The 13,268-nt window shown below is 34.0% G+C and overlaps 1 protein-coding gene across 1 annotated transcript; it reads right to left on the reverse strand.

Moving 5' to 3' along the window:
- Positions 1-12,310: 12,310 nt before the first annotated feature.
- Positions 12,311-12,992, reverse strand: LOC140450604 (uncharacterized). Its single transcript, XM_072544261.1, has 2 exons — positions 12,821-12,992; positions 12,311-12,762 (listed from the first exon to the last, which is right to left on the reverse strand). The coding sequence occupies exons 1-2, from the start codon at positions 12,990-12,992 to the stop codon at positions 12,311-12,313; spliced, it is 624 nt and encodes a 207-aa protein (XP_072400362.1).
- Between the last annotated feature and the right edge of the window lie 276 nt (positions 12,993-13,268).

Consider the following 13,268-nt stretch of genomic DNA (forward strand, 5'->3'; position numbering starts at 1 on the left):
TCGCTATAAAATTTCCATTGTTAAAGCCTAATCTTTAAAATAAAGAACATAAAATTTCGATTTTGGGTTCTTGCAACATATTAGGCATTTGAAATATGCCTAAAAAACGCTGAATGAAAACTTTCACATTACAAAAGATCTCACATCACGAGAAATGCTTTTACAAAGACGACATTTGTAAGAGGAATTTGTAGCTGAGGTTGTTTTGTTTTAAAAAAGTACTTGTGAAATCGAAAAGAAGGAGTTTTAAACGTTTTAGATCGTTTGTAATGTGAACGTTTAAATTCAACGTTTTGCAGGCATATTTCAAATGCCTCATATGTGTTGCAAGAACTCAAAATCGAAATTTCATGTTATATATTCTGAAGATTAAGCTTGAGCAATGAAAATTACATAGTGTCCAGTGAACGAAAGTGATAAATTTTATTGTCTCATGAGGATCGTAAAAAATTGCCGGTCGTTTCAAGCATTGTTTCCGAGAGAACGGTTCATTACACAGAAAAAAGTGCTAATAAAAAATATTTTTTAAAATGAACTAATTCTTAGTAACTACTAAATGTATTACGGTTTCACCCTACGGGGAGGGGGAGTTCAGTGGCATTTTTGTTTCTGACGATTGGAGTAGCTGTCTAATGATGACGTAAGAAAGCATGTTGTGGTATTAGATAACTAGAATAAACTATTAATTATGCTTATCAATAGATATTCAGTGATTTGATGCACAAATATCACAATATTAAGAATTATTATGCAGCTGATTTGTAAAATGCGATTATCTCGAAAACTGTTAGTTTTGAAGTTGTTAGCAATTATATCTTTTTTTGGGTTAAAATAATGTATCTGTAATATTATTTGACAGAAAAAGCGCTAACTTGAAAAGCAAAAAAAAAATAAGTCCAAATTTATGCCACATATGTGGCACCCATTATCAGCTATATCAAAGTATGTAACAAATTATAATTCCTCGTAGTCAAACGACCTCAGTTATAAATTTTTATATATAAATATCCACAAGCATAAAAGTTATAGGGAAATATATAATTTTTAAATTTAGTTATAACCACAGAAAATAAGATCGAAAAACGTGTTCTTTTACATTTTGGACCTGGCCGTGCCTATAAATAAATACCCTTTTAACGGTCGCCCGCAATAAAGTTCTTAGGACAATTATAATTTATGATCAGGGATAGGCGGTGTCGATAATGTCATGTCGACAATTCGATTGTCGACATGTCGACAATCATGTCGATGTCGAGTGATTTAAAGTTGTTGCCAATGTCGACAATGTCGAGTATGTCGACAATTAGCAAACGATCAGAATGACGTTCCGTGCGCACTAATTTGAAATTTTAGGTTAATCTGGCTGCGCTGACTTATTGAAAAAGTATGCATTAATGTTTCAACAAGTTGCAAAGAGACCAAATAATCTCAAACTTTTGAAACTTTTAACCTCACTATTAACTTGCGATTGTCAAATTCATAGGATATTCCATAATTGTTTGATTGCAGGTTTTTCAAGTGTAAATGAATTTTAAATAGAATCATATAGAGACAATTTATTATGTGCAAACCTCATGATAGAGTAATGCAATGTAATGAATCTAAAATATTACCATATAGATGCAAAACCAGAAAAAACCAGCAAAACAAATTTTCATAGATTTTTAATTTTCTATCGTTACTCGTAAACTCGTAACATTTACAGAAAGGTTTAAAAAAATTAAAAAGAAACGTAAACCTAAACGTCAGTAAACGAGGTAAGATTCAAAACCACAATCAAACATATCTCAGTACATTGAAACCTTACCTTGTTTCCTAACATTTCGTTTACTTTTTTTTAAATTTTACTAACTCTTTATTATAATAATTATAGTATAATAATTACTGAAACAGTGTTGAATCTCTTCGTGCTTTGGCAGAGACTGCATAATAAAAACATTACAACATTTTGCGGTTTTGCTAATTTTTAACCAAAGAAAACATTTAACCAATAATACATCAAATAGTTGTACTTTCCCCGTCCATATCTACAATTTCTTCCTCGTCCAGGTCATAACTATTTTTATCAGGATACTCTCCCTTTAATGAAACATAAATATGTACCAATTTCTTGGAATTAGTGAACGTTAATCTATTTCTTATCAGACTGTGAATGTGTCCCCAATTTGAAAAGAGTCTCTCGATTTGAGCTGAGGAGGCTGGCATTTTTAGAAGTCTGAGAGCCATTTTAGCAAGAATTGGGCATTCCAGTTTGACCACTCGCCAAAATACTAGAGGCTTTTCAACTCCTTTTTCCCAAAGTGTTGAGAATATTCCTGAAATTGTAAACCTAATATATTAAAAATCAAAAGAGCGATAATTTTGTCTGAAAGACTTACCCGATTTAGTGTTAAATTTGTCCCATTCTTCTATGCCCTGATTGTACAACTTTCTGAGTAAGAACTGAGTTATTATACCAGTGTGCTCTGACGTAAGCTTGGAATTTTCATATTTCGGATGCAGATAGTACCCAGTTAATGCGTACACGTTTAACGCCATTTGTTGTCTGTGTTTCAATTTTTCTTTAAGGTTATCTGGCAGATTCAAATTGAGCCACAGATGAACGGCATCTGCTACAGATGTGTCAGATTTCTGACAAACATTGATCAGATTACAAATGGGTTCATAAATTTCTATGTTCTGTTGAATCTCATCCACAAATTCATCGTTGAAGATTAATTCCTTGACTTTCGGCTTAATCTTTTTTTTCGTTACAGCGGCTACTTGTTTCATATATACCAGATTTTCTAGGAGGCTTTTGAAAGAATCTCGGTAAGAGCACCATCTTGTTTCGGCCGGCAATTTGATTCTGCGCCCTCCCTTATCAACTATCATTTTTTCTAAATCTGGTTGCTTAAATTCTTTGAGGACAATGACCACATTGTCGACTAACTTTTTATCCAGCACGTCTTTGGCTAAAAGGTTGCCGGTGTGGCTACTGCACGTAGAGTGCCACATGTTGTGCTTGAGGAGGGATCCCATTTTAATCATTGCACTAGCATTATCCGAAACTATACCGTACGCATCTACATCGTATTTTTCTTTTGCAATTTTTTTAGATTCTGTTATTATTTCGGCAAGTTTTTCTCCAGTCTCAGACTCCGTGGTTAAATCCCAAGCATCAAGAAAGGCATTTTTTCCGTCTGCACTATGCAACATTGTCACAACCGTTTTAGAATTAGTAGATGAGTTTTTCCAACCGTCACACAAAATGACTGACTCGGTTTCCACTTTTTTACGTGAAATCTCAATACAGTCTTCATAGCACTTATTTAAAAGCGATGTACAAAGTTTTTTCCGGCCAGGAATTTTGTCTAAATAAGCAGGACGGATCGTTTTTATAAAACTTTTAAAGAGAGGTGATTCTACCACAGTAAATGGTAAGTTACAGCCGAATATAAATTTGGCTAGTGCAGTGCTTATCTTCTCCTCTTCATACTCTTGTAATATGTCCATATAGTCGGTGATTTTCTTTGATTTTTTGGCTGGTCTAGCTTGAGATGTAGCGAATAAATTTCTTTTATTCGTGCTTGTGTAGCTTGTGCTGGAGGAAGTTGGAGTACTTAAGTTAGTCAAATTACTACTCTCAGTATCAGTAGTTGATAACATCATATTTTCAACAATACTATGAGTGCCTTGAATTGCTACACCATTGTTTTCTTCCAATTCCAATAAGGCGGCATCGGTATCTAATGAATTTTCTATAATTCCATCTAGCATGTTTTCAGGTGAAGTTCCAGTCACAATAGCTAGCGAACCATCTTCCATAACTTCGTAACTACCGTTCGTTGTATTCTAAAATTCAAAATAAAAAGAAACTCTAAGGTGACTAAATATGAAGGGCGGATCTACGGACACCCTGTATACAGAAGTTGGCATAGATACAGCGTTTTGTACTTAATTCAATAGGCCAATCCGTTTTTTGTCGTAAAATACTAAACTTGGTGTTTTTTAAATGGGACACCCTGTATATACAGATGCAACAACGTGAAAACCTCAGAATACAAATTCTGGGGTGAAAACTGATGCAATTTATGTCCCCTTCCGAATTCGAATTAAATAGTAATCAAGAAATCTACAATAATATATAGTGCGTTATTTTCACTTCTTGCCGTTAGATGGCTATACGGTTTTTGACGCCATGTTTTCTCCAATATAACTACTACCGAAATTGTGATCCATGCGTTGTTGAGTTATGCGGCTCCGAACACATTTTACGATTCATTTTTATATTATAGATAAATATAATTTCAAAAAGTTCCCCCCAAAATTTTTTCTAGATCCGCCCCTGCTAAATATGTAGTAGAACATACGTCCTATATACTCACTTGTGGATTAACTGTAGGTGTAAAACCTGTGTCTGAGCCAGTATTTTCGTATATCGAAACATGCGACATTTCATTATTGGATTGATTACCATTGCCACGATCTAACTTGCAGACGTTTCTTAAAATGAAAGTACGGGACGGGGTTAGTTATCAGCCGATACAAATATCATTTCAGAGAATAAATCTCTATAGCTATCCAGCTAAAATTAATTAAAATATTTCTTCTTACCTGTGACTTTGCAATCTTGCTGCATTTAGCTGCAATTTAGCCGCGTGCTTTCCTTCTATCTTTAATACTTTGAATGATAATATATCATAGTTTTTATTCAGTTTTCTGCCACTCATTTTGATTCTGATCAGATCAGATCACATTCAAAGTTTACAACTGAATAATTTCATAACATAACCTCACTTTTTTCCATTATGGACACGTTGCTGACATTGTCGACATTGTCGACATTGTTGACACGTTCTCGACATTGTCGACACGTCTGTGTCGACATTTAAAGTCGACGTGTCGATGCCCATCTCTGTTTATGATTCACAAGTGTCATTGTGCCGGTTGACCATCCGCACCTAATAATAAGGTTCTAATAGATAAGATTTGGAAAGTGCTAATTTACAATATTTAACTGCATTTAAACAGAAAATACATATTTGTTTTATACTTATTTAAAACTTGTAGCTTCTCATAACACAAATTATAATTTCGTAAAAGTAACTTATATTTTAAACCTTCGTATACATTTTACAAAAAAAAAATATGGCAAGTTTTATACTTATTTAAAATTTGTAGCTTCTCATAACACAAATTATTATTTCGTAAAAGTAACTTTATATTTGTAACATTCATATACATATTTTACTAAAATAAATACGGCAACACTGTGATGCGGTGCCTTGAGGAAATATATTTGGTTAGGTTAGAGTGCCCTAAAATGCGAAATGCGCAAACTATTAAATACTTTTCTAAAATACGATGTAGTCACTGAGAATCTAGTGAGAATGAGAATGAGTCATGAGAATCTATGTACATGTACAGAAATCTAGTGGTACATGTTGTGAGGGGGTGTTCGTAAGGGGCTGGTTCGTTGTAAGGGTGCTAGATGGTACTGGAGGAAGTGGGGAAAACTGTTGTAAGTTTCTGTGTTAATTATACGGTTGAGGTATAGTGTTTGTTGGTTGAAAATATTGTTGGGCGTGATGTTGTGAAAAGGAATGGTTGTGAAAGGATGGTTGTGAAAAGGAAGAGTAAGTGGGATGGGGACGCTAGTAGTTAGTGTCTACATCGGATTGTAAAGGATGGCTAGTGGCCCTTTTTTTTGTCGTTTATATTTGATATGGTTTGAAGAACCGCCATCTGGAACTCAAGTATTTTCTCCCCACTAACCTTGCTCAAATGGGGTAGCAAAAAATGCCATGTTCGGGTCAGGTTTTTCAGAGGCTTTGGGTTCCAACGCCTTTAAAATTTTTAACTCTACTTCATCCACTTGTTTTCGTCGCCTGGTTGCCGTCGGTTTTTTAAAAATTGAAGGGTTAGCTTCACTTTCAATATTTTGTCTTTCCGTTAGTTCAACTTCTTCAATTTCAACACCTCCTCCATTGTCACCGCTAGTGAAACTGTCAGAAGTCTCTCTTTCCATATACAGTTTCTTTAAAAATAGTAATGAATCATGGTATACATATGTCCGTTGTCTCTTTGCTGAAGAACTGCTTGACTTACCTTCCTTTGTCTTTTTCAACGATTTAGTAAAGGAATCTCTAATGTGAGTCCATCGTCGAATTACTTCTTTACCTCAAAAAAAGGTGTAAACTTAAACTATGTGTAATATTACAATTAGGAAAGAGGGAACAATTTTTTTTATAATCAAATTGGTCATACATATAGAGAGAAATGATTCGTGGTAGTAAAGGATCAACATTACGAGCTACTCTAATTTGTCTACAACTTTTGTTCATTATTGATTGATGAAATTAAATTTCATAAATTAGTTTTGCCATTTTAAAACCAAATGTTATTTTAGGTATTTAGCAAGTGGCTGCACATTCACGGATTTACACTATACATACAGATTGGGTATTTCTACTATCAGCAAGATAATAAAAGATGTATGTCAAGCTATTTGGTCAACTATGCATTTAGAATGTATTCCGATACTAACAGAAGAAATGTTGGGAATCTATTGCGTCAGGTTTTGAAAATATTTCCAATTGTGTGTACTTTTGAAAATGGTTCTATGTACTACAATTACAAGGAGTATTATTCAGTGGTTCTGATAGCTGTGGCAGATTCAAAATACCGTTTCATATTTGTACAAGTTGGAAATTAAGGTAAAAACTGTGATTCGTCTATTTTTAAGCAATCTAGTTTGTGGAAATATATTGCAACAGGGTCCCAACAATTGGCTGACGAAAATTGTGTACCAGGTGCCAAAAGCTCAATGGTACCATATTTCTTAATTGGCGATGTAGCTTTTGCTTTACATAAACATTTATTACGCCCGTTTGAAGGTACACATTTAACGGTTGCGAAGAAAGTGTACAACTACCGGTTGTCTCGAGCCAGGAGATATGTTGAATGTGCATACATTTCGGAATACTTAGTAATAAATGGCGAGTATTCCATCGACCACTGAATGTTCAGCCAGAGTTTGCAACTGATATATTGAAAGCATGTACAGTATTGAATAACTACGTTAGCGACAGAGGCGGATATATGGTTGAAGATACCACATCGATCGTTGGACTTAAAGACTTTCCTACAGACCCTACAACACGAGAAGGTCTGGCAGCTAACAACGTACGAGACATTCTGTGCCAGTATTTTATGTCAAGCGTTGGAAGCCTTTCTTGGCAAATGGGTAAAATATAATTTATCTAAAACCGACATATTACTACAATATTACCTTTAATCGGCCATAATATAAACTATAGCATTTACAGGGTGTTTTGTTTTTGTGTGTAATTTTTTAATATTTAGGTTTATATCTAAAAAAGAGTTATGGACTGAATAACAAGAATTGTATTTATTTGTTAACGTTGAACCTGTAACTCAATATACTGGCAATATTTTGTGTATATTCGTTTGACTTTCAAACACTAAGCACAATATTCACACATATTATGGAACATCCTGTATATTCAACGTTAATTGCAACTATGTAAAATAAAATTTATTATAATATAGAGTTTTAATTGTTGTTATCAGTAACAAATAATTTAGCTGTACTTACCAAATGCGTTTTTTCATTATCACTTAGTTCCCCAATTTCGCTGTAAAGTGCACTACACATATCATTCCAAGCATTTCTCGTCAAGTTTCTATGTGTATATATTTCTATTGTTTTGTCCCAAAGAATAGGTCTCGCGTCAACCAATATTATTAATATTTCACTATCAATTTCAGACATATTTATCACCTACTTTGCGGCTAACAGCAAGTCGATTCTTGAAAGTATTCATTGTACTCGAGTACAAATATACCGGGATCGAATCCAGAACGAGTACATGTTGTCGGCCAACGATTGTTGACTACAACTATAGAATATTATAATCGGTGACGCTTGAGCATCGTTACTTAAAAGTATTCATTGTGTACTGGAGTACAATACAACGGTATCGACTGCAAAAAAACGAGTTATATGATATTTTATGTTAGTAGAAATCTCCTCGCTCAAAATTATTTTATGGAATATAAAATTACTGATAATCGCTGACGCTGAGCATCGTCATCGATAAATTAAAAATAAAGTCTGTTATAGATATATGTAGAATATGGGTATATGTAATATATTTTAAAATATATTACGGTGCAGAATTATAAATATAAACGAAAATAACTAAAAAATATATTGTATTTACGTCAGATCATACCTAAAGGAGATACTAAAAAATAATTAAAAAAAGTTTGTATAATACGAAAAAAATTGTTTATATACCAGCACTGTTCAAGAAAATTATTATATCTAAATTTTTTGGTAATAACCGATTTCTCCTAACATTAGTGAGCTCACCAGCCTTTGAAAATACTCTTTCCGATGGAACTGAAGTAGCTGGTATACAAAGATATTTTAAAGCCAGGTCGTACAGTTCTGGAAACATGATTTTATGTTTTTTCCAAAAGTCCAGTGGATTATCCAATCTTTTTAAGTATGGCAGCTGTAGATACTGCTTGATAGTAACTAAAGCTGAACTAGTTTTAGAAGTGCTATTTTGTACTTTTTCCAATTTATAATCGAAAAATTCCCAAATATCTTCGGAATCGCTCTCATGTTGCGGAGAGTGCGCTGTAGTTTCCAATTCTATTGAACTTGTAGCAGCTAAAAACAGTTACACAATAAAATCAAATTAATACATCATAAAAGATAAAAAAATTACCTGCTTCTGCAATTTGTTTTGAATTTATTAAATGGGAAAGTTCTTCTGAAATCCATTGCTCTGCATTTTTCACGTTTTGCTCTACACCAAATCCAAGTTTCTTAAATCGGGGATCTAAAAAGGTGGCTTTGGCAACTATCTTATTTTGTTCCAAATATCCAAGACGTCTAAAAAAAAAGTCCCCTTACTAGTGGAATTATTAATGACAGTGTGGGATACTGCTCTCCACAAAGAACTGTAGTTAATTTTTCAGGTGCTTTTAGTATACGTGCACAGTCTTCAAGAATTAACCATTCAGAAGCATCCAAACCTTCTGGTACACTTGGGAGATTTGCTATACAAACTGCCAGTGAATCTTTAAATTTTTAGCAGTCTTTCAATAATAACTAGACAAGAATTCCATCTTGTTACCACATCTTGCTTGACTTTTAAAATAGGAGCATTCATTTGAATTTGTGTATTTTTTAATTTTTCTGTTGCCACAACGCTATGTTTAAAGTGATTCACTAGAGATCTGCATTTTTTTAAAATTGTATTAAAAATTTTATTTGATTTTATAGTATCTGTTACACTTAGATTTAGAGTATGTGCTACGCATGGATGATGGTATTTTTTTACAAACTCATTAATTGCTTTTCTGATATTAGCGCCGTTATCAGAAACAACAGTCAAAACTTTTGCTAATAATTGCCATTCCTCTAACACTTCTCTTAAAACATGTCCTATATTTTCTCCTGTATGAGATCCTACTATTTCTCTGGTTGTAATATTATAAGAACATGTTTTCTCATTGTAAATAAAATGAATTGTAACCGATATATAAGCTTTACAACTATCAGAGGTCCAAATGTCTGTCGTTATTGATACATACTTTACTGTAAGTAACATTTGCCTCAGTTTCGAAACAGAGTCTGAATATTGTTTTGGAATAATATTTTCTGTTATAGGGTGACCGAACCGGTTTTCGGACATCTAACCGTTTTTCTATATTGAACACTTAATATAATAATTATTTTATGCAATGAAACAAATTGTATAGGCCTAACTTCATTTTTAGAAATGTGAAGAATGGATCGAGCTAAAAAAAACATTACAGGCTAATTATATTTTAATTATGATTTTTAAATGTCAGAAAGTCAATTTTACCAGTTTTCAGACATCATTGACACATTTTCAGACACGGATGTACCATTTTTCAGACAGCTGGTCGAAAAGCGGTACTTTTCGGTACTTAGCAATTATAAACAAAAACTTGACGGAGATATAGGTAGGTATGGGCCAAACAACAGGTCACCAACTGGTAAAAAAAAACACAGCATTGTTAAAGAAAGTATTTTATAATTATACACAAATTCTTCCTGTACAATTTGGTAAACAACGTAAAGAAACAAATAAAAAAACAAATACTACATTTGTATAAAAAGGCATCTAAATAGTTAAAGTTAAATGAAATAATAAGTAAGAAAACAAAACCTAGTTATTTTTATCGGCACATGTCACATATATAATCTTTTTGAGCTGCATCATTGTGCGATAAGTCTGACATATCAGTACATTTAAGGTGATACCACCGGGGGCATTCATCACAGCCTATGTTTTTGTTTCCATCATCTTCGACATCACTAATAAGCTCTTCTTCACATAGAGTGTATAAAATGTATCTTTGCTTGTTGAGCTCCGTACCTTTGTTTTATCGTTCATACTCGTTTCCACTTTCTTTTTTGACTTGGCGTATGGTTTTGTTTGATTTGGCCCCTTTTTTGCTTCCCGGGTTTTTCTTCTCAGATTAGCCTTTTCAAGTTTTTCTTTCTTCTCATCATCTTTGCGACTGTAATAAGCTCTCCACGCTGCTGACGAGATTGCATTAGGTAACTTTTCTTTTACGCAACTACCTTCTTTTTTTTTAAAGATACTTCTGGGAATGTCAGATGATTTTGAAAAGGATCAGGAGTGAGAGCCTCATCTTTGTCATTGGACTCAGTTACTTCTTTAGTCTTACCCATTAAATCTTTGTTTGTTTCTTTATTTTGAGCATTTTCATCCCTTCTGTCAAGTTTTGTAATATCATGTAACTTACCATGTAACATCACAGCTTTGTTCATGTCAGTCTGCTTGACCAGACCTAGAATTTCTTCCTTATTTTTGTGTATTTTTTTCTCCAGTTCCAGTCCTACTTTCTTGTTGGTTTACTTTCTTATGCTCGTTGTCATTTTCTTTGTTTCCTCCTTCATTTCCTTTGTATCTGTCTATTTCCGTTGTAGTTTGCCCTTCGTTTTCTTTTGCATCACCTGCATCATTTTCATCAGATTTTTCTTTCTCGTTGTAAAATATCTCAATTTCTCCCGAGTTTTCGCTTTCATTTCGATTTTCTTTTTCATTTTCTGACAAAGTTATAATTTCCTTTTCACAAAAGTCGTCTGCTTCGATTGATCTAATTAATCTTGTTTTTCTGATGCAATTTTACGCTTTTTATTTAGTACGGTTACTTTTTTATTCTCGATGTCAATGTCATTTTCTTTTCGTAAGTTTCCCTGTTCAGTAAATAGTTCTGATTCTGAGTTTTCATTACTTATCCACGAATTGTTTTCAAAGTTCAAAAGCCCACCTTCCTCAAATTCCATTATATCAACAGGTAGCAAAGTTACATGGTCCATAGGAACAATACTTCCCACAGCAATATTCACAGCCTGATCTGCTGAAGTGGTTGGTGCCGTGGACGGTTGAATTATTGTATTGGAATCTTTTTCCAATAGTGATTTTTGGAACTTAATTTCGGTGATTACAACGTCTACATTGATACCATATTTAATCAAATCATTCGAAATTGACTCAATTACTCTCCTGGCAGCTTCGAAATCATTTACCGTTAATGTCTTGCCGGAGACACCTGCAGAAACAGTTTGTTGACATTCTTTTTCTAGAATTTTGTTACACATTTTGTGTAGTCCACATTGTCAGGGTTAAAGGGATATAATCCGCATTTACGGAATCCTTTTACAATATGACTTTGCATTTGTGTGTTTTGTAGTGTCTCTTCAAATACTTGGCAGAAATTAATCTTTGTGATTATTTGATTAGAATTTTCAGGGCGTTTCTGCCAATTTTTTAGTGTATTTTTCCATTCTTGCTTCATGAGTTTGAACACGCTCACGTCAGCCGGCTGTAAAATATGGATCGTGTTAGGAGGTAAAGCGTACAGAATAATTTTATTTTCATCACAAAACTGAATTAATGGCAAAGTCATATGTGACTTATGTCCATCTATTAACAACAAAACCGGTCGCTTTATTTGGTTTGTTGTGAGCCATAAGTTAAAATCATTTGAGATATACTCAAAGAAAACTTCCCCAGTCATCCAACCCGAGTCAGATTTTCCGATAACCCAATTTCTGGGGACATTCTGTACAAGGACTATTGGTGGTCTAACGTATGGAAAAATGACCAGAGGAGGACATACTGCTCTAGATGCATTAAATGTTATCAGTACAGTGGTATTTTCCTTTTCCTTGCCGGACTTAATAGCCGAATAATTTTTCCAGCCTTTCGGTCCCAGGACTTTCCCAGTCTTAGGGCACAAGGAAAAATCCTGATTCGTTCCCATTAAATATTCTACTCGAGTCTTCTATTATGTCTTGAAAACCATTGTCTTCAAGATATTTTTGTAACGTGATAAACCACGATCGAATCGACTCTTCTGTCACTGAAGCCCTCGCTCTGTTGATTCCCTCTGCCTCTCTTTGGGAAATTTCGGGGTGTCTTTTCAAAAATCCCTTATACCATCTAACTCCAGGTTTACCATTGGGAAAGGAGTTTAACCTGACGGTATCAGTTGCAATTTTTGCTACAGCTTCCATTAGATCAGTTTTTGATATTGGGAAGCCACGTTTGGCACTATTTATCACCCAGTCTGCAATTTTTTTCTCACCTATCACAGTCAGCAATGGCGGCGGTCCGGTCTTTTTTTTCTCAGCTGGAGATTTTCCGGTAAATTTGTCGTGAACGGTAGCTCTGGGGATACCTATTAACAAATAAAATTTGTATTAAGATGGGTCGCACATAATAATTTTTTTACCTACCATAACGCCTGTTCGCTTTCCTCACACTTATTCCAGTTTCTCGAATAGAATGCAAGGCTGCTTGAAGTGAAGCATTGGAATAGGTACAAAATTTACGGCTTTTTGGCTTAAGAAGGGTTTTGAACTCGGTTTTTTTGGATGTCGCTTTTGGTTTCGTCATCTGAAAATTCATTTTTGTTAGATAGGTTAGTATATGAGTGCCTATTATGATGGATTCGCGACGGCAAATTTGTTCAATTTTGAATAAACATATAATCAGAAGAAAACGGTCTGAAAAATATTTTTCAGACACCTATACCCGCAATATAAATCACATATAGCTACTTTAAATAACTTTAATGCGTCTGAAACTACCGTTTTTCGGACGCGTACGCGTACTCGTAGAAAACGAGTGCTATATCTATTTAACAAACAAAGAAAAAGGTGTCCGAAAACTGTATTCTTTATA

The sequence above is a fragment of the Diabrotica undecimpunctata genome, chromosome 9, assembly GCF_040954645.1.
Source record: "Diabrotica undecimpunctata isolate CICGRU chromosome 9, icDiaUnde3, whole genome shotgun sequence".
Lineage (NCBI taxonomy): Eukaryota > Metazoa > Arthropoda > Insecta > Coleoptera > Chrysomelidae > Diabrotica > Diabrotica undecimpunctata.